Source organism: Bos taurus, chromosome 21, assembly GCF_002263795.3.
Source record: "Bos taurus isolate L1 Dominette 01449 registration number 42190680 breed Hereford chromosome 21, ARS-UCD2.0, whole genome shotgun sequence".
Classification (NCBI taxonomy): Eukaryota; Metazoa; Chordata; class Mammalia; order Artiodactyla; family Bovidae; genus Bos; species Bos taurus.
The window spans coordinates 49,119,066-49,143,849 of NC_037348.1; the positions used below are offsets into that span (position 1 = coordinate 49,119,066).

The 24,784-nt window shown below is 37.9% G+C and overlaps 1 protein-coding gene across 1 annotated transcript; it reads left to right on the plus strand.

The window, feature by feature from the left end:
• The first annotated feature begins 11 nt into the window (after positions 1-11).
• Positions 12-21,880, plus strand: GEMIN2 (gem nuclear organelle associated protein 2). Its single transcript, XM_003587579.5, has 10 exons — positions 12-158; positions 539-623; positions 1,998-2,087; positions 2,360-2,419; positions 7,301-7,414; positions 8,917-8,961; positions 10,391-10,459; positions 11,738-11,848; positions 13,184-13,242; positions 21,465-21,880. Exons 1-10 carry the CDS (start codon positions 22-24, stop codon positions 21,502-21,504), a joined length of 810 nt encoding a protein of 269 aa, XP_003587627.2. The 5' UTR covers positions 12-21; the 3' UTR covers positions 21,505-21,880.
• Positions 21,881-24,784: the final 2,904 nt, after the last annotated feature.

Consider the following 24,784-nt stretch of genomic DNA (forward strand, 5'->3'; position numbering starts at 1 on the left):
GGACGCTCTTCATTGAAAACTATGGCGTGGGTACCTGCGGAGTCTGCGGTGGAGGAGTTGATGCCACGGCTTTTGCCGGTGGAGCCCTGCGACTTGACGGAAAGTTTCGATCCCAGCGTACCTCCGAGGACTCCCCAGGAATACCTGAGGCGGGTCCAGTGAGTGTTGGACCCTGTGCGGGTGGGCCGGTTGTCCTTACGCCCTTGGGCACAGCGCCCGTACCCCGCTCGACCCCAAAGTGCGATAAAGCCCCAGTACTGTCCCGTCCCCATACTCTGTCAGAACAAAATCCCTTGATTACATCTTTGTGTGAGCGAGTTTCTGTGAACTTCATTTTATTAAACCTGATTACTCGTGACAAGATACATGCTCTTAAATTGCTTTCAGTCCAGATAATTTTAGAAATTTATTGTTTAGAGCTTCCATTGCAATTCTGAAGTTTGTAATTTTATGTTGAACTGTAGAAGTTGGATCGCTTGTTAACACTACACGTGAACAATAGTAATCACGTTTTTTTGCATTTATTACTTGTTTGTAGGATCGAAGCAGCTCAATGTCCAGATGTTGTGGTAGCTCAAATTGACCCAAAGAAGTTGAAAAGGAAGCAAAGTGTGAATATTTCTGTGAGTGTTATTATATGTCAGGGGATTTTTTTTTTTTTTTTTCCTTCCCCGCAAATTAAAAGATGGAGGCTCACCCTAAGAAAGTATGAGACAGGTTAAGTTACAATGTAAGATTTGACTTATGTATGTTCAGTTAGACAATTGCTTGTACTTTTTCCCCCAAAAGGACAACTGGCGTTTACTACCTCCAGAGAGGCTTTCAGTAACCCTGACATTCCTGGAGATTTGCTCATAACATTTTAGGAGCATGATCCGGTCTTCATGGAGTCTTTAAATAGGTTATTTATGCTAGCCTTTATTTTTAAGGTACCTTTTACCAGTTCATAATTATTATTGGGCTGGCGTTTAATCTTAGAGTAGTTCGTATGTTTTGAATTTGACTAGATTTTGTTTTTTAAAAATAAAAACCCAAGTATCACACTTTTCTACCTAGGTGCCCACTGTGAACCTTTTCATTCACTTATTTATCCAGCACATTTTTAAACCAAGCAACTGTATGTGCCAGGCACTGGGAATACAACAGAGGATGAGACAGAAAGTCCCTACCCTTGTAGAATTTGCTTCTCCTGAGGAAAACATTGAAAAAGCAAACAGTTATATATCATATCTATTGCTGTGAAGAGAGTTAACATATAATGACCAGTAAGTAACAGGGAGAACTAGTCTGGACGGAGTAGCCACAGAAGGTCCACTTGATGCTGTTTAACCTATGGTGGAAGGAGAGTAGCAGTTTTTAAATTACCACAGTTCCTTTTCCTTTTGTGTTCTAATTATTTGTTTATCTGATGTTTATTATCAGGAGATTTTAACTCAGACACTATAATGTTTCATATAATTCCTTTACAGAAATATTTAGTTGATGACAGATGATATCTTGTATACCTGACTTTTGAAATGTGACCATACTCATTTTTATTTCAAGGCAATATGTGATCAGTTGTGACCTGTGTGTTGTTTTGAGAAACAAAAGTAGCCCTTGTAAAGTCAGATGTCTTGAATTATTTGCATTCTGCTCATACCAGAATGTTTTATTTGCATTATGTCTTTTTGTTTCAAATAGTTTTGCTATTATAGAAAGGTAGTACTGGGTTATATCTTTAGGTCTCATATTTGGATTTTATAGAAACTCCAACTATAAACTGTTCCATTGCTTTTACTAAAGCAACTATATAAGGATCTTTTCCTGATGTTTTAAACTCAGACATAAATGAATTGCCTCCTTTTTTACATCTGCAAAAAGTACTTCCTTTCTTGTATAGTCTTACTTGCTTTATTACTCATTTTTCCTCTTGATTCTGCTTTTACTTTGCAGAGGCTTGAGATTCTAGTGGTAACACTTAACATTGATTCTAAAATTTATGAACTGATCTTTAGCTTTCAGGATGCCAGCCTGCCCCGGAAGGATACTCCCCCACTCTTCAGTGGCAACAGCAACAAGTGGCACAATTTTCGACTGTTCGGCAGGTAGATGTGCTTTAATCATTTAATCAAATTAAAGCCTTCCTTCAGATTTTTTTCTGTTCTTAGACTGTAGTTGGAAAAATTGGGACTACTAAATATATAAAGATAAGAATATTCATGAATCAGTTACCAAATTATTATTATTATAATCACTCAACATAATACAATTTGAAATATTTTCCAGGCTTTAAGATTGTTAGAATGTTGTGCAGCAACTGATTTCTTTTGAGTTATCCATTCTATGAAGATCATATGTCTGATTTCTCTTCCTTTAGAGTGTGAACAGACATAGAAGTCACTGGAAATCACAACAGTTGGATAGTAATGTGACCATGGTATGTAAGTTTCTCTCTTTAGGTTGTACAGTGTATAACTATTTGAAATAGTCCGTATTTACTTCCAGTTCTTAAAGATTCTCTTGTTTAATCCATATTATTTTCATTCTCTCCCATCTACTATTGATAGTAACAGTTCCATTATCTTTTTGCCTGAAAAGGATAGAATAAGTAATGCAAGTTATGTTTATGACACCCTTAATCCACATCTTGAGAGACTTTGGATCAGTCTCTACAAGTCTGCAAAGGTTCTTCTAGACATTTTTTCAAGAAAGTAAATACATTTTCAGTATTTACAAAAAGATTGAATAAAGGCTTCTTGGATTTTCCTCATGAGGTAATGGTACCAGTACCAGTGACTGACTTTTTAGTAAAGTTTGTCAGGCTGACTGGAAGGTACTATTTCATGTTTTATCAGCTTAGACTCAGAAGGCAGTGGCAACCCACTCCAGTACTCTCGCCTGGAAAATCCCATGGACGGAGGAGCCTGGTAGGCTGCAGTCCATGGGATCGCTAGGAGTTGGACAGGACTGAGCAACTTCACTTTCACTTTTCGCTTTCATGCATTGGAGAAGGAAATGGCAACCAATTCCAGTGTTCTTGTCTGGAGAATCCCAGGGACGGGGGAGCCTAGTGGCTGCCGTCTCTGGGGTCGCACAGAGTCGGACACGACTGAAGCGACTTAGCAGCAGCAGCAGACTAATTTTTTAAAATTTGTAATTGGACGATAACTGTTTTACAATATTATATTGGTTTCTGCCCTACATCAACATGAATGGTATATATATATGTCCCCTCCCTCTTGAACCTCATTTGTACCTCCCACCCCATCCAACCCCTCTAGGTTGTCACAGAGCACCTGATTTGAGTTCCTTGTCTCATCCAGCAAATTTCTACTGGCTGTCTATTTTACATGGTAATTTGTATGTTCCACGCTGCTCTCCCAATTCTTCCCACTTTCTGCTTCCCACACTGTGTCCACAAGTCTGTACCCTATGTCTGTATCTCCATTGAAAAAGTGAAAGTGTTTGTCACTCAGTCGTGTCTGACTCTTTGCAACCCTATGGAGTGTAGCCCATCAGACTCCTTTGTCCATGGGATTTCCCAGGGAAGAATACTAGAGTGGGTTGCCATTTCCTTTGCCAGGGGATATTTCCAACCCAGGGATTGAAGCTGAGACTCCTGCATTGGCAGGCCGATTCTTTACCACTGAGCAAACAGGGAACCTCTTTAACCTCTTAGGGAGTCTCATATTCATCTGGAGAATCAAAAGAAAGCTTTTTATTTTCAGAGAGGGGAAAATGCACCTATTCATACAATTTTGCTCAGTGTTTCAGGTGGTTCATAGATTTCAGGGGGTTCTTTTGACCATGCTATGCTCCCTGTGGGATCTTGGTTCCCTGACCAGTGATCAAACCTGTGCTTCCTGCAGTGTAAGCACTGAGTCCTAACCATCGGCCCACCAGGGAATTCCCCATAGATTTCAGATTTTAGAAGCTTCTTCTAGGCAGTGCTTCCTAACATCTTTTAAATGATGTCACTTTGGGATAAGTGGAGGAAGCTGTTCTCATGGCCTAAGACTACCAGCTGAAATCTGAGAGATTCAGTATAACCTCTCTATATGCTTCTGTATACTAGTTGGAAGCTCTGCTCTAGGAAAAGTGTGAATGACACTAAGATCACTTGCCCAAGATCATTTAACTCATAAAAAGTATAGCTGAGATACAGACCAAACTTTGTCTGATTCGAAAGCCTTTCACTGTACGGTGAGGCCTCCTGGTAAGAAGAGGGAGAGGGCAGTAGGTAGGTAGATACATTTTTTCCTTGCTCAAGGTAAGGACTTTTGAGTACCTATGTAATTCAAAAAGAAGCTGCATCAGTAACATGATAATGATATAATTTTGTCAAAAGAGAAATGACAACATAATTAATTGATTTAACAAATGAAGATCCTCCATCAAAACAGTGGAATATTACATAGCAGTAGATACCAGGGGAACATTTCATGCAAAGATGGGCTCGATAAAGGACAGAAATGGTATGGACCTGACAGAAGCAGAAGATATTAAGAAGAGGTGGCAAGAATACACAGAAGAACTGTACAAAAAAGATCTTCCCAACCTAGATAATCATGATGGTGTAATCACTCACCTAGAGCCAGACATCCTGGAATGTGAAGTCAAGTGGGCCTTAGAAAGCATCACTACGAACAAAGCTAGTGGACGTGATGGAATTCCAGTTGAGCTGTTTCAAATCCTGAAAGATGATGCTGTGAAAGTGCCGCACTCAATATGCCAGCAAATTTGGAAAACTCAGCAGTGGCCACAAGACTGGAAAAGGTCAGTTTTCATTCCAATCCCAAAGAAAGACAATGCCAAAGAATGCTCAAACTACCACACAATTGCACTCATCTCACACGCTAGTAAAGTAATGCTCAAAATTCTCCAAGCCAGGCTTCAACAGTACATGAACTGTGAACTTCCAGATGTTCAAGCTGGTTTTAGAAAAGGCAGAGGAACCAGAGATCAAATTGCCATCTGCTGGATCATGGAAAAAGCAAGAGAGTTCCAGAAAAACATCAATTTCTGCTTTGTTGACTATGCCAAAGCCTTTGACTGTGTGGATCACAATAAACTGTGGCAAATTCTGAAAGAGATGGGAATACCAGACCACCTGACCTGTCTCTTGAGAAACCTATATGCAGGTCAGGAAGCAACAGTTAGAACTGGACGTGGAACAACATACTGGTTCCAGATAGGAAAAGGAGTATGTCAAGGCTGTATATTGTCACTCTGTTTATTTAACTTATATGCAGAGTACATCATGAGAAATGCTGGGCTGGAACAAGCACAAGCTGCAATCAAGATTTCCGGGAGAGATGTCAATAACCTCAGATATGCAGATGACACCACCCTTATGGCAGAAAGTGAAGGGGAACTAAAAAGCCTCTTGATGAAAGTGAAAGAGGAGAGTGAAAAAGTTGGCTTAAAGCTCAACATTCAGAAAACGAAGATCATGGCATCTGGTCCCATCACTTCATGGGAAATAGATGGGGAAACAGTGGAAACAGTGTCAGACTTTATTTTTCTGGGCTCCAAAATCACTGCAGATGGTGATTGCAGCCATGAAACTAGAAGACACTGCTTGGAAGGAAAGTTATGACCAACCTAGATAGCGTATTCAAAAGCAGAGACATTACTTTGCCAACAAAGGTCCGTCTAGTGAAGGCTATGGTTTTTCCAGTGGTCATGTATGGATGTGAGAGTTGGACTGTGAAGAAAGCTGAGTGCCAAAGAATTGATGCTTTTGAACTATGGTGTTGGAGAAGACTCTTGAGAATCCCTTGGACTGCAAGGAGATCCAACCAGTCCATTCTGAAGGAGATCAGCCCTGGTTGTTCATTGGAAGGACTGATGCTAAAGCTGAAACTCCATTACTTTGGCCACCTCATGCAAAGAGTTGACTCATTGGAAAAGACTGATGCTGGGAGGGATTGGGGGCAGGAGGAGAAGGGGACGACAGAGGATGAGATGGCTGGATGGCATCACTGACTCGATGGACGTGAGTCTGGGTGAACTCCGGGAGTTGGTGATGGACAGGGCGGCCTGACATGCTGCAATTCATGGGGTCGCAAAGAATCGGACACAACTGAGCGACTGAACTGAACTGAACATATATATTCATCATGGCAGAAATATGTAAATTATAAGATGACGAATTTTTAAAGCAACCTCTGAAGGCAACTATGTAAATTTGAACATTGATTGATTGATCTAATCATTTGTTAAACACCAACCATATGTAATAATTAGGATTTTCAGTGCTACCTGAAGCAGAAACAGTCTCTGATTTAATGGAGTAATGGGAAAACGTTGTTCCAGGACAGTAGGCTTTTACCTTTTAGGGGTTTTGTTCTCCTGAGAATATAATGAAAGCTCTTTATCCTCATGGGGGGAAACTGCATGTGTATGTAAAATGATTTGTGAGGTGATGTGCCCAAATAAAAATTGTTCTGTTAACTGAATCACTTTGCTATACGCCTGAAACTCACTCAGTATTATAAAGCAACTATAAATAAATAAATATATATTTTTAAAATTTTAGGTTCTGTTAAGGTTGTGCTGAAAGGTCATGCTTTTTTCATCTGACAGTGTAGAATAAATCTATTCCTTCTTTGATTGGACAGCCTTTTATGTGAAGTACGTAATTATGTCTCCTTCCTTGGGATAAACAGGCTTCATTCTTGAAAGCATTCTTAGTGTGGTTTTTTTTACGTCTTTATCACCCTCTTTTGAGCACATACTTGCTTGTCAGTGTTCATTAAAGTATGATCCAGACTAAAAGTGTCCCACATGTGGTGTGACCACTTGGGTCCTGTACTGGTTTGCTAGGACTGCTGTAACAAACCACCACAGATGGAGCAGCTTACCAAACAGTAAGGTGTGTTCTCACAGCTTTGTGGGTTAGAGGGCTGAGATCGAGGTGTCAGCAGGTTTCTCTAAGGGCCACTCTCTCTCTCTGGCTTGCAGATGGCCATCTTCTAGCTGTGTCCGCACATGGCCTTCTGTGTGCATATGCATCCCTAATGTCTTTTTGTCCAAATTTCCTCTTTCTCACAAGGATGTCAGGCAGATTGGATTAGGACCCACTCTTCCCACCTCATTTTAACTTAATCACTGATATAAAGACTCAGTCTCCTAACCATCACATGCTGGAGGTGAGGGTTTCAACGTACGAATTTTGAGGAGACACAGTTCACTCCATTACAAGCACTGTATGCTTGTGTGAGCTGGTGGGAATATGAAGGAATCCTCGCTTGTTTTTTCATTGTTCAGTATTAAAGAAAATACATAAGTAAATTCATTTTTTTTTTTCTTTTAGCCAAGATCTGAAGATGAAGAAGGCTGGAAAAAATTTTGTCTAGGTGAAAGGTTATGTGCTGAAGGGGCTATTGGACCACCTGCAAGTGAAAGTCCTGGAATCGATTATGTACAAGTAAGTGATACTGTGACTAAACAAACAAAAAACAGGCCATAGTTTTGGTGCAAGATTCAGTATAGAGACTTAGCAGAATATAGCTTAGGCCAAATCCAGTCTCCTGACTTTTTGTAAGCCCATTTGCTAAACGTAGAAGCATAATAGCTTTTTTGTTTTCCAAGGTTGTAAAAAAGTTTTAAAAAGCAAATAATATATGACTGGTTTATATCAGCGTATTTTCTAAAACAGTATGTGCTTTAGCTGTTTAATAATTTTTTGAGCTAGATAGGACTTTTTTTTAATGATTAGGCAAGGGTCAAACAATGAGTTCTGAGTAGTCAGAGAAACAAAGGAAAACTTGACTCAGGTGCTTAAAAATGCTTAATAAATTGCATTTTCTGGCAGTGAAATGTTGAGGCTATATTTAATTTATATTTTATAAATATAAAGATTATTTATATTTCATATGACTTTAATAATAAAGTATGTGGCCAGCTGTTACTTGTCCTTCAGGATTCACCTGCCCCCAAGCTTGCAGATGTTCATACATCTGCATTACTGGTAACTCCCTATACCATGTTGTCTGTTCTGTTGAATAGGTATTTATTGTTTCCTCTTTGGTGTCACGTTTTGTTTTTCTCATTTAAAAGTAGTTTACCCCCTAAATGTCAAAGCGCTGAAAATCACTAAAAAAGACCAAGACCCCAATTTAAAAAAAAAAAACAAGCAAAGGATGTAAAGAGACATTTCACAGGAAGGAAATACAAATTGTTCTTATATGAGAAGATGCGGAAACTCACTTAAAATCAAAACATTACTTACAGCTCCACTGAGCTGGCATTTTTCAGTTACCATTGGTAAAGCAAGTTTGACATACTCTTAATAAGGGCTGGAAAAACAGGCACTCTTAATGCATGGTGGTGGGAGTGTAGACAGATTCAGTTCTCTGGGAGCTAATTTGATGCTGTTTCTCATACAGCATTTCTTCTATTGGGTTATATCCCTAATGTATGTTACTTTTCAAAATTTTTTAATTTGGCAAAGAATGTATATTTTTTCAGTTTATTATTGCAAAATACACTTTAATGTGTGTCCACTTAAGTTTCTCTAAGTCGGTACTGTTTTCATAATCAAAGCTCTCAACATTAAAGTCCAAAATAATTGTATTTAAAGGAGATTAGGTTTGAAAGAACTCATTCAAGTACCCATACTTCCCCAAAATGTTTACTTTAGCTAAAGATTTTTGAAAGAGTGTGCACAACTTACTGATACCATACTGTGTTTCTATTACATGCTTTATTTTAATATCTTCATTACTCAAATCATTCTATATTTTTACATTTATATATTCATGTGTCAAGACATTGTTTTCTTGGGCATTATTAGCATAGTAGTTCATGGAATGTTTTATTGTAATATATAAGGAATGAATTTTGTCTATTTTTTGTTTTTATAAAACAGCATTTTGAGAAATTCACCAATTAAAAAAAATGTAAACTTCAATCTCATTTTTCTTTCAGATTGGTTTTCCTCCCTTGCTTAGTATTGTTAGCAGAATGAATCAGGTAAAATATATCTAATAATAATAAGAATATATGCATTCTTCTGTTTGCAGTGTGTGTTAAGATATTTGAATACATTTATTTAATATTTACAGTATGTAAGATCCTGTCCTAAACTCTTTAAAATTCTTATTTAATCCTCACTACAACCTTATATGGGGAATTATTATTAATCTACTTTTTTTTAGTAAATGAGGAAACAGTTGGCGATTAAGTCATTGTGGTTTATTAGCAAATTTTAATGGCAGCACTGGAATTCAGTCCCAGGTTGATCTCACTTCAGAACTCATGCTCTTTATCATGGTGCTAAACTATTCATACGTTTATGTTTCAGTCATAAGTCTTAGATGATGGGGTTTGAAAAAAATACTAAGGTTAGATTGCTATTTCTAGTTCCAGATGTTGGGCACACTTCATTAAGAATGAAATTTGAATTTCTTGCGTCAAAAGGGAAGCAATATGAATTTTAGTTGTTTAGTCTCTCAGCACTAGGAACTCTTTTACCCACTTAAAGAGCAAATAAAACTTTGATTGTTTAGTATTCACATATATTGGATACCCTTGGAAAATAAATTTTTTTAACAAGTCATACTCTGTTGTAAATAATATACTGGCCTACAGTTTTACTTACTTGATCATTTACATTAAGATACTCTAATGATTATACTAAATTCAATGAGAGTGACTTGTAAGTGTCCCATCTATATTACGGAGAAGGCAATGGCACCCCACTCCAGTACTCTTGCCTGGAAAATCGCATGGATGGAGGAGCCTGGTAGGCTGTAGTCCATGGGGTCGCTAAGAGTTGGACACGACTGAGCAACTTCATTTTCACTTTTCACTCTCCTGCATTGGAGAAGGAAATGGCAACCCACTCCAGTGTTCTTGCCTGGAGAATCCCAGGGACGGGGGAGCCTGGTGGGCTGCCGTCTATGGGGTCGCACAGAGTCGGACACGACTGAAGCGACTTAGCAGCAGCAGCATCTATACTAGAATAAGCTAGAGAATTTGATAAAGTCTATCGATATATAGCTTTAAAATTAATTTTCTCTAGCTAACTTTGTGTTTAGATTTGTACTTTGATTTAATGCAAATAAGCTGAATTTATGCAAAGACATTTTTTTAAGAGAGTGGGGAATTTTAAAAAAATAGTTCTGAACTACATTAGTAGTTACTAACTAAATCCTAGGATTTAAACCGTGTTGATAATAGAAAATATATAAAAATATTTCTCAAAACAGCCTCATCTCACTGAGTGTTCCATCTAATCAAATTATTAAATAGAGTTAAAGGTTTCTCTTTAAGTCTAAAGAAGAAGTCCATTTTAAACAGAGTTGCTTTCTCACTGAACTTAATGTAACTCAGCTTGAACTTGTCAGTGTTTTATTACTAATGATGTTCTTCCATCTCTTACCCCTCCCCCTTTTTTTAGGCAACAGTAACCAGTGTCTTGGAATATCTGAATAATTGGTTTGGAGAAAGAGACTTTACTCCGGAATTGGTAGTACTGCATCTTTTTCTTTTCATAATGCAGACAAATTATATATACTTACCTTATATGTAAGCTATGGTTCTACATTATATATATATGTGTGTTATTCATCTGTATGTATAATGCAGACAATTGCTTGTTTGCAGTAAAATAAGGAACTTACAATAGAATGTTAATCAACATAGTACTTCCTTCATTGAGAATCTTGCATTGGGGAGAAAAAAAAATCAACCGAATAGTTGGTTTATATCCTGGGAGAATCTGCTTATATTTTCACAGATCAGTAACAAACAGGATGGCTACCAGTCCGCAGACCCCATTTCAAATAGTCCTGGCTTAGAGAAGTTTGAAATGCGTTTTCTAAAATGGCTTTGAAATCCAGTCCACTAAAGAATATCAGAAATAGGAATAATAGCAAATATATGTGCCAGGCTTCGTTCTAAGGATTTTATGTATAATAACTCCTTGAATCCTTCAATAACCTGTGAGCTGTTATTTCCATTTTATAGATGAGGAGACTGGAGCACATAGGGATTCAGTATCTTCCCTGAGGGCACACAGATTATAACTGGCAGAACTGAGACTCATGCTGGGGCAGTTTGGCTGTACTCTGACCAACTCGACTGTACTGCCCTTCTGTTTTATTGCTTTACACTCACAGCTTAAAAATTTTTCACCTTCAAAACTGGGTAAATTTGATAGATGTTATGTAAATGAATTGCCCACTTAATCCCCTAATAAGAAATTTTATCATCCTTTGCAGTTAGATTTGATTTTAAAAACAAGTATTTTTCACTATTGTGGATATTTGCAAAAGAGAGTGTATCTGAAGCTTCAAGGCTCCCAGTCAAAACACAAGATATAATCTTTGCCATCCAGAAGCTTCTGGTCAAGTTTAAATGTATACCTGCTCTTTTCACGTAGAAGAGAATCCCACTCACCCTTTATGAAAGAAACCTAGATGTGAATCTTTTTGTTCAAGAAAAAGTCATTGAAATAAAGCTTGAATAGAGCGAAACCATTTTTTTTTTTTAAATGGAAAAAAAAGCCATTGACTTGGGGTTCCTTGAGGAGCTAACTTAGTGTGTTGCACAAATGGCTATTTAAACTTTGTTCTAACACTTTTGAGTAGTCCCTGGAGTGATGTGTTGCTCCAAATAAACTCAGTCATGTGTACTGCTGGTGGAATATAACTTGATAACGGCCTTTCTGAGGTACAATTAAGTGATTATAAATTAAACTTATGGTGTAGTTTGCCTACTTATTACTTTTTTAAATCCTGTATAGGGAAGATGGCTTTATGCTTTATTGGCTTGTCTTGAAAAACCTTTATTACCGGAGGCTCATTCACTGATTCGGCAGCTTGCAAGAAGGTGCTCTGAAGTGAGGCTTCTGGTGGTAAGTTCAGACTCACTGTTTCACGTCGGAAGCACTCAGCAGCTTCTGTGGTGGTAAAGAATGATTTCAGTGAAATAACAAAAGGTGGACTATGTTGTTAGTCAGGATTAGATTTAGCCGTGTAGTAGAAGAGTCCAAAATAGCATTATCTTAAGTAAAATGGAGGTGTTTTTCTCAGACAAAGGGAGTCTGAAGGCAGGCAGATTAGACCTAAGGTGGCATAACCAGGCCTTCGGGTTCTGCCACTTGGGGTTTCCCTCCCCAGGCTCACTTCACAATCCAGGCTCCGCCAGTATGTTTCACTAAAGGAAGCTGGGGAGAAGGGAAGGTCCTCCCCTCTGAAGAGCCTTCTCAGAGCCTCTTACAAGCACATCTGGCCAGAATTCGGTCACATGACCATAAGGAACTATAGGAAATGTTTATTTTAGTTGAGTGGCAGTGTACCCATCTAAAAATGAGCTTCATTTGCTACATAATAAGGGGAATCAAGAAGCCAGAGTGGTCAACCAACAGTCTCTGGCATAACAATGGTTTTGAATTTTTCAGGTTAGACCCTTTAACTCATGCCTGCAGCATTACAATGTAAATTAATTCGATGCCAGGCTAAGCTGATTTTTTTTTCATTCCTTCTTTCACCTGTACAAAATATATAACTGTTCTCCACTGACTACTCCAAAATATTTTCATTAAACTTCCAGGAGATGACACAGACTAATTTAAATGCCCTGTACTCCGAGCAAAATGTAACTTACTACTCACTAGATATTTAAAGTGAATTTTAGGAAATGTATAGTTCAGGAACAACTTCCTTTGTCATTGAGAGCCCTGATCTGAAATATTTTCTTTAAAATATGTTTATATATGTTTTTTCCATTAGTGTTCAGTTAGGACACAGGCTTTTTTCAGTCTTGGCAATCAGAAAAAGTATCTCTCCCAAGTTAACCTCCTTAGAGCTCTAAACTCTTATTCCTTTCTAGGACCTATTCAGGAGCTTTCTTTAAAAGAACATCTTAGATGTTTCTCAAGGAATCATTAACTCTACAGTTTCTCTGTTTTCTTTGATGTTTTCTATATCCATGTGATTATTATTGTTATCTAATAAAATGTTCATGGTTTGCACCTTGAAAGGAAACTTCCTTCAAGAATATTAGGTGGTTGGGGCTTTGCTGGCAATCCAGTGGTTAAAACTCTGCTTCCACCACAGGGAGCATGGGTTTGACCTCTGGTCAGGGAACTAAGATCCCAAATGCTGCGAGGCCACAATAAAAGAAGAAGAAAAAATTAGGGGATAACAAATGACATTTCAAGCTTTCTTTTTTTCTTCTTACTTTTTAGGACAGCAAAGATGATGAAAGGGTTCCTGCTTTGAATTTATTAATCTGCTTGGTTAGCAGGTGAGTAATCCTTGACTTCTTGCTTTATAATAGCATTATTAATGGTGGTAGAAAGTATTGTTTCCATTTTACAGTGAGGAAGTTGAGGCATAAGGAAACAGCATTATATGTATCACAATTCCCTTTATTTCTAGTTTTTCTCTATAAATAATGCTGCATTGAAGATTCTTATACATACAGCTCTATTTATTGCTTAAGGGCAAATTCCTGGAAATAAATTAAAGGGCTTGCATGTACTTGTAAAACTGAGATATTTATTGCATTTGCCTTCTAGAAAGATCATACCACTCTGGGTTCCCACTAAAATGTTGGTGAGAGTGCCCATCTTCTACTGTTCAACACTGAGCGTTTTCAGTTGATGTAAATATTTCCATTCTAGTAATAAAAAGATGCAGATTATTTTTATTTTCTTTGTATGGTTATCCATAAGGATAGAATATGTTCCATTTTATTGCAGTTTTTTTAAATTGCTGTGTCCTTTGTTCATTTTCAGTTGGGACATATTTTTATTTAGTATATTTTTTATTTCATTTCTTACATTAAAATTCCACCTGGAATTTACATGAAACTGTCTTCATATTCTAAATTCTTGTATGTGAATATGTGTATACATAAACACGTATTTATTTTAGGTCTCTTTCTGACTTGCTATTTTTGTTCATTGGTCTGTTTTTATTCCAACACTAATAACTTATAAATGTTTTATAATATATTTAAATATTGGGATGTTAAGTAATACTATGTTCATTTTTCCCATTACCAAATGAGATACTTTTTCAAAATATAAACACATTCAGCATGTAGTTTCTTGATCTATAATAATTATGCTGCTGCTGCTGCTAAGTCACTTCAGTCGTGTCCCACTCTGTGCGACCCCATAGACGGCAGCCCACCAGGCTCCCCTGTCCCTGGGATTCTCCAGGCAAGAACACTGGAGTAGGTTGCCATTTCCTTCTCCACTGAATGAAAGTGAAAAGTGAAAATGAAGTCGCTCAATCATGTCCCACTGTTAGCAACCCCATGGACTGCAGCCCACCAGGCTCCTCCATCCATGCGATTTTCCAGGCAAGAGTACTGGAGTGGGCTGCCACTGCCTTCTCCGATAATTATGCTAATGATGGTAATTAATACTTACTGGTCAGTTTGTGCCAGGCATTTTTCTTAGTGCTTCAAAATAGGAACTCATTTAATCCTTAGAAGGTAGGGCAGACATTTCTGAGGCTATAGACTTGACTTAGGAAAACCTATAGGTTATAGCAGGTTTGATAACCAGATAACATAGGCCTTGACTCTGTTGTAACAGCTTCAGTGTAAGTAACTTAAATGGTTATAAGTCTTTTGTGTTTTTTGTTGTTGGTTTTCTTTTGATAGCTTTAAGGCAATGGCTGCTAATTCATAGAAATACCTTATCAGATGAGTAGGATGCCATTCAAACAGGATCCAATAACTGTTGTGCATGCATAGTTGCTTCAGTGTAATGTCTGACTCTTTGTGACCCTCTAGACTGTGGCCCACCAGGCTCCTCTGTCCGTGGGATTCTCTAGGCAACAGTAGTGGAGTGGGTTGCCATGCTCTCCTCCAGGGGATCTTCCCAAACCAGGGATCTAACCCGGGTCTCCTGCATTGCAGGCAGATTCTTTACTACTGAGCCACTGGGGAAGCCCCTCAATAACTGTTAGCCACCTTAATTATTTTACCAATCATAATTAATTTTTATGCTTCTTATTTTAGAGATTTTTAAACACATAAAAATATAGTAAAATAAACCCCCCAGACCAATCCACCACCCAGGTTCCACAGTTACTAACTACACCAGCATGTTTCATTTATCTGTTTTGTTAATATATTTTAAACAAATATTGGACATATTATTTCTCCTGTTTTGGTGTATCTGACTGATAAAGGGCTTTTAAAAAAACATGACTGTAATATTGGGCTCATACCCAGTAAATTTAGTGATAACTCAGTATCTGATGCCCAGTCGTTTCATATTCCCTAAGTGTCCCAAGAATGTCTTTTTATGTTTGTTCAAACCAGGATCCAAGTAGGATTCACTCGTTGCATTTGTCTGGTATGTCTCTTAAGTACCCCCATCAGGCCTTCTGGTTTTTTTCTTTGCTATTTATTTGTTGAAAAAACGGGATCCTTTGACTTGTAAAATTTCCCATATTTTGGTTTTGACAGCTAACTGCATGGTGGTGTTTAATGGTTCATTTATCTTGCATGTTTTCTGTAAACTGGTAGGTAGGTCTAGAGGTTTGATTATATATAACGGGGTTTGTTTGTGTGTGTGTTTACACAACTGTGTGCTCTTGTGTCACATCAGGAAGCATACAGTGTCTAGTTGTCTCTGGTAGAGCGGTGTGAGGTTGATCTTCGCATTCAGGTAAAGGGATATAGCAGTCATTCTTTTTGATGCTCAAATTGTTCTATTTTCGATAGTGGGAACCCTTCAGATCAGTTCCTGTGCTTTTTGGTCTATAACCTCAGTGGTCTTTTGATAGCTTTCTTACTTTCTGCTCTGCCAAAATGACTCAGTTATATCTTGCGCACTTCTGGATCCAGATCTGGAATTAATCTCTTCTCCTGGGAGTGTTCGTTCCTCTTTCAAAGTAGAAAATGGTATCTAGAGTCCACAATTTGAACATTAGGGAAGCTAGGTGTTTTTGGGTTGGTCATTGCATTTAGGCCTTTTCATTGAACACAGGTATGAAGTATGTATTTTTTAGAAAGAAAAATAAAATCATAGGTCTAAGTTGATATTTCAGTTCTAATTTAAGATTACTTGATTTTTTCTTAATAACGTAATTATTGACTTTATCCTACAATATGCACATGGTAGTTTCAGAATAACAATACTAACAATATGGCCAGTTGTAAAACTGTTGAAGTCCCTTTAAGAATTCTTTGCAGTTCTTTTTGTCCATGCTATATCTTACTAGTTACATATATCAGAACATCATGTTTAAGATTACTTGGAATTATTCTCCTGTTTGATTTATGCCACCAACCCAGTATAGGAGAAGATTCATTTAGTGGAGTCTGGTTACTGATGGTATTTTCAGTTAAACTTGTTTTATAATTTCATAAAATATTCACATTGTTCCAAAGTTAAAATTGTAATTTGTATTGGAGCATTTTAGAATCCACCTTTATCCTCTAGTCTCTTTTCTCCCTTTTGTAGTTATCTGTTTTATCGTTAATTTTTTATTTATCCTCCCATTCACTGTTTCTTTTCTAAAAATATAAGCAAATGTATATATACCCTGCACATGCTTACAAAACATAACGTACTTAGCTTTCCATTCTGTGCTTTATTTTTTCACTTAATGAATCCTGGGAATCACATGGTAGCAGTGTAGATATTTTCCTCATTCCTTTTTTTATAAAAGCTTTGTAATGTTTCACTGTGTAGATGTACTGTAGTTTATTGAGCCAGTCGCTTTATTGATGGATATTTGGGTTGTTTGTGGTCTTTTGCTATTACAAAAACATTATTTTTTATAGCTGAGTAATATTCCTTATGTATGTATATAGATATATCTTTTCGAATGTGCTGCAATTAATATTTTTAAGTATAATTTTTTTAAATTGAATATAATTGATTTACAATGTTGTACTAGTTTCTGGTGTTTGGCAAAGTGATTCAGTTATGCATGTGTATATATATATATTCTATTCTTTTTCAGATTTTTTCCCATTATAGTTTATTACAAGGTATTGAATATAGTTCACTGTGCTGTACAGTAGGACCTTGTTTATTTTGTATGTAGTACTTTATATCTACTCATTGAAGTGAAGTGAAGTGAAGTCGCTTAGTCGTGTCTGACTTTTTTCAACCCCATGGACCATATCCTACAAGGCTTCTCCATCCATGGGATTTTCCAAGCAAGAGTACTGGAGTGGGTTGCCATTTCCTTCTCCAGAGGATCTTCCCAACCCAGGGATCAAACCCAGATCTCCTGCGTTATAGGCAGACACTTTACCATCTGAGCCACGAGGGAAGTCCTTCAGATCAGATCAGATCAGTCGCTGAGTCGTGTCCGACTCTTTGTGATCCCAGGAATTGCAGCACGCCAAGCCTCCTTATCCATCACCAACTCCTGGAGTTCACTCAGACTTACGTCCATCAAGTCAGTGATGCCATCCAGCCATCTCATCCTCTGTCGTCCCCTTCTCCTCCTGCCCCCAATCCCTCCCAGCATCAGACACTTTTCCAGTGAGTCAACTCTTCGCATGAGGTGGCCAAAGTACTGGAGTTTCAGCTTTAGCATCATTCCTTCCAAAGAAATCCCAGGGCTGATCTCCTTCAGAATGGACTGGTTGGATCTCCTTGCAGTCCAAGGGACTCTCAAGAGTCTTTTCCAACACCACAGTTCAAAAGCATCAATTCTTCAGTGCTCAGCCTTCTTCACAGTCCAACTCTCACATCCATACATGACCACGGGAAAAACCATAGCCTTGACTAGCCGGACCTTTGTTGACAAAATACTGTCTGTGCTTTTCAATATGCTATCTAGGTTGGTCATAACTTTCCTTCCAAGGAGTGAGTGTCTTTTAATTTCATGGCTGCAGTCACCATCTGTAGTGATTTTGGAGCCCAGAAAAATAAAGTCTGACACTGTTTCCACTGTTTCCCCTCTATTTCCCATGAAGTGATGGGCCCAGATGCCATGATCTTCGTTTTCTGAATGTTGAGCTTTAAGCCAACTTTTTCACTCTCCACTTTCACTTTCATCAAGAGGCTTTTTAGTTCCTCTTCACTTTCTGCCATAAGGGTGGTATCATCTGCATATCTGAGGTTATTGATATTTCTCCCGGCAATCTTGATTTCAGCTTGTGTTTCTTCCAGCCCAGCATTTCGCATGATGTACTCTGCATATAAGTTAAATAAACAGGGTGACAATATACAGCCTTGACGAACTCCTTTTCCTATTTGGAACCTATTTGGAACAACATGGAACATGTTGTTCCATGTCCAGTTCTAACTGTTGCTTCCTGATCTGCATACAAATTTCTCAAGAGGCAGATCAGGTGGTCTGGTGTTCCCATCTCTTGAAGAATTTTCCACAGTTTATTGTGATCCACACAGTCAAAGGCTTTGGCATAGTCAATAAAGCAGAAATAGATGTTTTTCTGGAACTCTTGCTTTTTCCATGATCCAGCAGATGTTGGCAATTTGGTCTCTGGTTCCTCTGCCTTTTCTAAAACCAGCTTGAACATCAGTAAGTTCACGGTTCACATATTGCTGAAGCCTGGCTTGGAGAATTTTGAGCATTACTTTACTAGCGTGTGAGATGAGTGCAATTGTGTGGTAGTTTGAGCATTCTTTGGCATTGCCTTTCTTTGGGATTGGAATGAAAACTGACCTTTTCCAGTCCTGTGGCCACTGCTGAGTTTTCCAAATTTGCTGGCATATTGAGTGCAGCACTTTCACAGCATCATCTTTCAGGATTTGGAATAGCTCAACTGGAATTCCATCACCTCCACTAGCTTTGTTCGTAGTGATGCTTTCTAAGGCCCACTTGACTTCACATTCCAGGTTGTCTGGCTCTAGGTGAGTGATCACACCATCGTGATTATCTGGGTCATGAAGATCTTTTTTGTACAGTTCTTCTGTGTATTCTTGCCATCTCTTCTTAATATCTTCTGCTTCTGTTAGGTCCATACCATTTCTGTCCTTTATCGAGCTCATCTTTGCATGAAATGTTCCTTTGGTATCTCTGATTTTCTTGAAGAGATCCCTTGTCTTTCCCATTCTGTTGTTTTCCTGTATTTCTTTGCATTGATCGCTGAAGAAGGCTTTCTTATCTCTTCTTGCTATTCTTTGGAACTCTGCATTCAGATGTTTATATCTTTCCTTTTCTCCTTTGCTTTTCGCTTCTCTTCTTTTTGCAGCTATTTGTAAGGCCTCCCCAGACAGCCATTTTGCTTTTTTGCATTTCTTTTCCATGGGGATGGTCTTGATCCCTGTCTCCTGTACAGTGTCACGAACCTCATTCCATAGTTCATCAGGCACTCTATCTATCAGATCTAGGCCCTTAAATCTATTTCTCACTTCCACTGTATAATCATAAGGGATTTGATTTAGGTCATACCTGAATGGTCTAGTGGTTTTCCCTACTTTCTTCAATTTAAGTCTGAATTTGGCAATAAGGAGTTCATGATCTGAGCCACAGTCAGCTCCTGGTCTTGTTTTTGCTGACTGTATACAGCTTCTCCATCTTTGGCTGCAAAGAATATAATCAGTCTGATTTCGGTGTTGACCATCTGGTGATGTCCATGTGTAGAGTCTTCTCTTGTGTTGTTGGAAGAGGGTGTTTGTTATGACCAGTGCATTTTCTTGGCAAAACTCTATTAGTCTTTGCCCTGCTTCATTCCGTATTCCAAGGCCAAATTTGCCTTTTACTCCAGGTGTTTCTTGACTTCCTACTTTTGCATTCCAGTCCCCTATAATGAAAAGGACGTCTTTTTTGGGTGTTAGTTCTAAAAGGTCTTGTAGGTCTTCATAGAACCGTTCAACTTGAGCTTCTTCAGCATTACTGGTTGGGGCATAGACTTGGATTGCTGTGATATTGAATGGTTTGCCTTGGAAACGAACAGAGATCATTCTGTCGTTTTTGAGATTGCATCCAAGTACTGCATTTCGGACTCTTTTGTTGACCATGATGGCCACTCCATTTCTTCTGAGGGATTCCTGCCCGCAGTAGTAGATATAATGGTCATCTGAGTTAAACTCACCCATTCCAGTCCATTTCAGTTCGCTGATTTCCTAGAATGTCGACATTCACTCTTGCCATCTCTTGTTTGACCACTTCCAGTTTGCCTTGCCAGTGTCATGGACCTGACATTCCAGGTTCCTATGCAATATTGCTCTTTACAGCATCGGACCTTGCTTCTATCACCAGTCACATCCACAGCTGGGTATTGTTTTTGCTTTGGCTGCATCCCTTCATTCTTTCTGAAGTTATTTCTCCACTGATCTCCAGTAGCATATTGGGCACCTACTGACCTGGGGAGTTTCTCTTTCAGTATCCTATCATTTTGCCTTTTCATACTGTTCATGGGGTTCTCAAGGCAAGAATACTGAAGTGGTTTACCATTCCCTTCTCCAGTGGACCACATTCTGTCAAATCTCTCCACCATGACCCGCCCATCTTGGGTTGCCCCATGGGCATGGCTTAGTTTCATTGAGTTAGACAAGGCTGTGGTCCTAGTGTGATTAGATTGACTAGTTTTCTGTGAGTATGGTTTCAGTGTGTTTGCCCTCTGATGCCCTCTTGCAACACCTACCGTCTTACTTGGGTTTCTCTTATCTTGGGCGTGGGGTATCTCTTCACGGCTGTTCCAGCAAAGTGCAGCCATTGCTCCTTACCTTGGACGAGGGGTGTCTCCTTAGAGGGAAGTCCTTAGTGGACTGCTAGGGACTTATCTGCTCATTGGGAACTCCTAATTCATTCTCCCCTGCCCTGCCCCTCACCTTTCTCCTTCAGTTACCATAAACTTGTTTTCTATGCCTGTGGGTCTGTGTCTGTTTTGTATCATTTTGTTCATTTGTATCGTTTTTTTAGATTCCACATAAAAGTGATATCATATGGTGTTTATCTTTGTCTGACTTACTTCACCTTGTATGATAGTCTTTAGGTCCATCCAAATTGCTGCAAATAGCATTATTTCATTGTTTTTTATAGCTTAGTAATATTCCTTATATGTGTATATACATGTACCTTTTTAGAGTTTTCTCCAGATATATGCCCAGGAGTGGGATTGCTAGATCATATGGTAACTCTATTTTTAATTCTTTTTAGGAACCTCCATACTGTTTTTCCATAGTGGCTGCACCAATTTCCATTCCTACCAACAGTGTAGGAGAGTTCCCTTTTCTCCATACCCTTTCCATCATTTGATGATGGCCATTCTGACTGGCGTGAGGTGATACCTCATTGTAGTTTTGATTTGCATTTCTCAAAAAATTAGTGATGTTGAGCATCTTTTCATGTGCCTCTTGGCCAGCTGTGTGTCTTCTGTGAAGAAATGTCTTTATAGGTTTTCTGCTCATTTTTTTTATTGGGTTTTTTGGTTTTTGAGTTGCATGAGCTGCTTTTTTTATTTTGGAAATTATACCCTCATGGATCACATTGTTTGCAAATATTTTCTCCCAGTTCATAAGTTCCCTTTTCATTTTATGCTTTCCTTCACTGTGCAAATTCTTTTTTCACCAGGTATTTTGACCAGCGTGACTTGGCTGATGAGCCATCTTGATGTAGCTGATATCTGAGGGATAGAAGATACTTGTGATGAAGACAGCCTGAGTGTGAGGAAGTGCAGTGCCAGTTCAAGTGCAGATTGCCTCACATTTTCAGCACTGTGTGAAGAGTCTTCAGCTTAACCTGTGCAACTCACGTTGATCTTCAGAAGACAGATTGTATTATTTTGAACATCTGAGGTATCTTTGAAAGATCTTACCCAGTTTTTAATGAATAAGCAGTTTTCTGTAATCACGTGCTTTTAAAGCAAAAGTGAAAGATTGATTGATGAAGCATCCTACACGGAAACTGTATGGTGAAATTGTACAGAGGTCTTTGGTGCTGTTTTGTTGTTTATTTACATATACACATATAAAATTTTATTGAAAATATGTTTTGGTTACTCAATTTTGTTTGACTCTTTAACAAAACAAGACAGCAGACTAATGTCCTTGGTATTAGAATTAAGATGACCTAGTTTATATGGCATGTGTGGTCATGGTTAGCAACAAAGTTAGTCTCATGTTTTCCCTTTAAGCTCAGTATTTTTATTTTTAAAAGCTTTCTTGCATAAACGCAATTTTTTCTTTACAAATCATTTTGTGTAATACTATAGAAGGTCAACTCTTTTAATTTTTCTGTCACATCTTTTATCATATCACTTACAATTTTTCTACTTCTATATCAGGTGGGAGTGTTTCATACTTTAAGTGATGGAAGATCCAAGTAGCAATGGTTTTTCAAATAGGGATTTATTTTTCTCATATAACAAGAATCCTAGAGGAGCTGGCATTGGTTCAGTGACTCCACTCTACCAAGGTGTCCGAAAGTCTGTTAGTGTTTCCTTCATGGTAAGATGGCCACTGCAGCGCAGTGTGTCTGTGTTCAAGACAGAAAAGTGGGGGAAGGAGGCAGAGCCTCCCACATCTGAGTCTTTTCTCATAAAAGCAAAACCTTCTCCAGAAATCCACAGCAGACTTGTGTTCATCTGTTGGCCTTGAATGTATAAATTGCCTCTAGCTTCAAGAAGAATGGGAAAACGAAATTGTAAGCTTTTCCAATCTTTCTAATGGGAAATGGAAAAGGAAAAGAGGATTGGGAATAAACGTGGATCGGGCCACCAATAGTTTTGCCACTAGTTATAAATGGAGCAGATATAATTTTATATTTTAATCTTTTCTACCACGTTGTCTTCCAAAGGTTGGTTTTGGCAGTGGGGGAGGGGGGTGGCACACAATGGCTTGTGGGATCTTAGTTCCCTAACCAGGGATTGAACCCTGGGCCCTCAGCCATCAAAGCAAGGAGTCCAAACCACTGGACTGCCAGGAAATTCCCTCAAAAAACTGAGTTTTAAATGGTAGCCTAGTAGTCTTAAGTTGTGTTTTACCAGAATTTAAACATTCTCTCATTGTTGGGTATTTAATGTTTTCAGTGTTAATCCAATATAGAAAATATCTTTATGTACAATTTTTCCTTTCTTTGACCAGAAGTTCCCAAGAGTAGGATTGAAAGTCATAAGATTCCAACAGTTAAGTATTGCTTTTGAAACTTAGCTGAGGTTTTAAAAATTAAGAATTTATTTTTTTTCTCATTAATTCTGGCTTGAGAAGTTCAGAGCTGGTGTAGCAGCTGGCTGTAACAATATCTTAAATATCCTAGGCTATATCCAGATTTCTCTTTCATCAATCTAAGAGGATAGTTTTCATCTTTTTAGTTATGATATGGTTATCTCTTTGAATCTACATTCCAGGGAGGATAAAAAGGTACCACACTTCCTGATGTCTTATCAGGGGAGAAAAGTATTATAAGAAATCCTCAACTTACACATTATTTGCCAGAATTACGATATTTTCTACTTAGAATGAAGGCTGGAAAATGTAATTATTGGTGAGTACATTGTCACTCCTACCAAAAATGGTTCTGTTAGACCAGAGGGGAGAAGGGCTGTTGAGTAGGCAGCCAGCAGTGTCTACCATGAAGAGTTTAGATTTCCAACCAATAACCACAAGTAGCCTTGTAATAGACTCATGTTCTTTGCTATTTATCTTTACTGGGTAAGGCTAGGGACTGATTTATTAATAGTAAAGGTATAAAGTGGCAGTTATTGTTGTAACTAATGTATAACTTTTCCATGGCTAGTGGCTAAGCATGTAGTTATGGTCACTACTCACACAGAAGAATTAACATTCCTGAGGACTAGAAACAAAAAACGCAATTTTGCATGTACAGAAGACGTGGTATAACACTTTATATATAACAGTATATATAATGTTATATTATATTATATATACTGTTATATATAACATTATATATCGTTTATATATAACAGTATAACAATTTATACTGTTTTAATGCTGTTATACCTCTGTTTTCCAGCAAGCTGTAGGTCTCTAATATTTAACTGAAAACCAATTTTTGTAATAACTTAACTTGGCATAAGGATATTTTTCAGGAATGTAGAAACAAGGTATTTTAAGTCACAAATATAATTAGGCAGACTACCAATATAGCTGAAGGGTTTATCAAGTCTTTAACAAATAAAAGTGTCTTCTGATGTTAATGAGAAATTGAAGAGGAAAATTTTTCCAATTCTTTGACACAGAAATGCTTTAAGTTCATTGAGAAATTACACATTTTAAATACAGAATTTAGAGGTAATTATTTTGAAAATAATAGCTACCATACAGTAGTTTAATCAGGTCTGTGGGGGTATGGACCAGATAAATTGGATTGCACCTATTTTTTTTCACATAAAGATTCATTACTTCTTTTGGTCAGGAGAACATTATGCATTCATTAAATTGTTTGTACTTTTATTGTACACTTTTTTTTTAAGATAAGATTATTTCATCTGTGTCTCTTAGCAGAATAAGTCAGTTAGAGACTAAACTAGATGAAAAGTGGTTCAAGTTACCAGTTTTACCATCTGGGGACAAAAATAATAAAAATGCATTAGAAACTGAGAAAGATGAGTATAGCAGTATATAGTAGAAAAGCAGCCCAAATGGACCAAGACAGGTTCTGCTGACATCTCCAGGCTTAAGTTCCTTTATAGAGGTTTGGCTAGTGGACAAGGGTTGAACTGTCATCATGGTTAGAATAGGCCACTGACTACAGTTTATAAAGCTGCCTCACAGTTTGTCATTCATATAGTATATTTACTTTTGAAACATACATCTGCTCTTCAACACAAGTTTACTGTTCACTTAGGGCTGTTGATGACTATAATTAAAATGTAGTTGTACAGAAAGATACCCCAAAAAAATCTTTATTGTGGGATTACTTTAAACTGTACA

Bases quoted from the DNA above. Each gene is read 5' to 3' on its own strand.
- GEMIN2 (XM_003587579.5), top strand. From the start codon at position 22: ATGGCGTGGGTACCTGCGGAGTCTGCGGTGGAGGAGTTGATGCCACGG. The intron at 159-538 runs GTGAGTGTTGGA...ACTTGTTTGTAG, and splicing joins GAATACCTGAGGCGGGTCCA to GATCGAAGCAGCTCAATGTC. The intron at 10,460-11,737 runs GTAGTACTGCAT...AATCCTGTATAG, and splicing joins GAGACTTTACTCCGGAATTG to GGAAGATGGCTTTATGCTTT.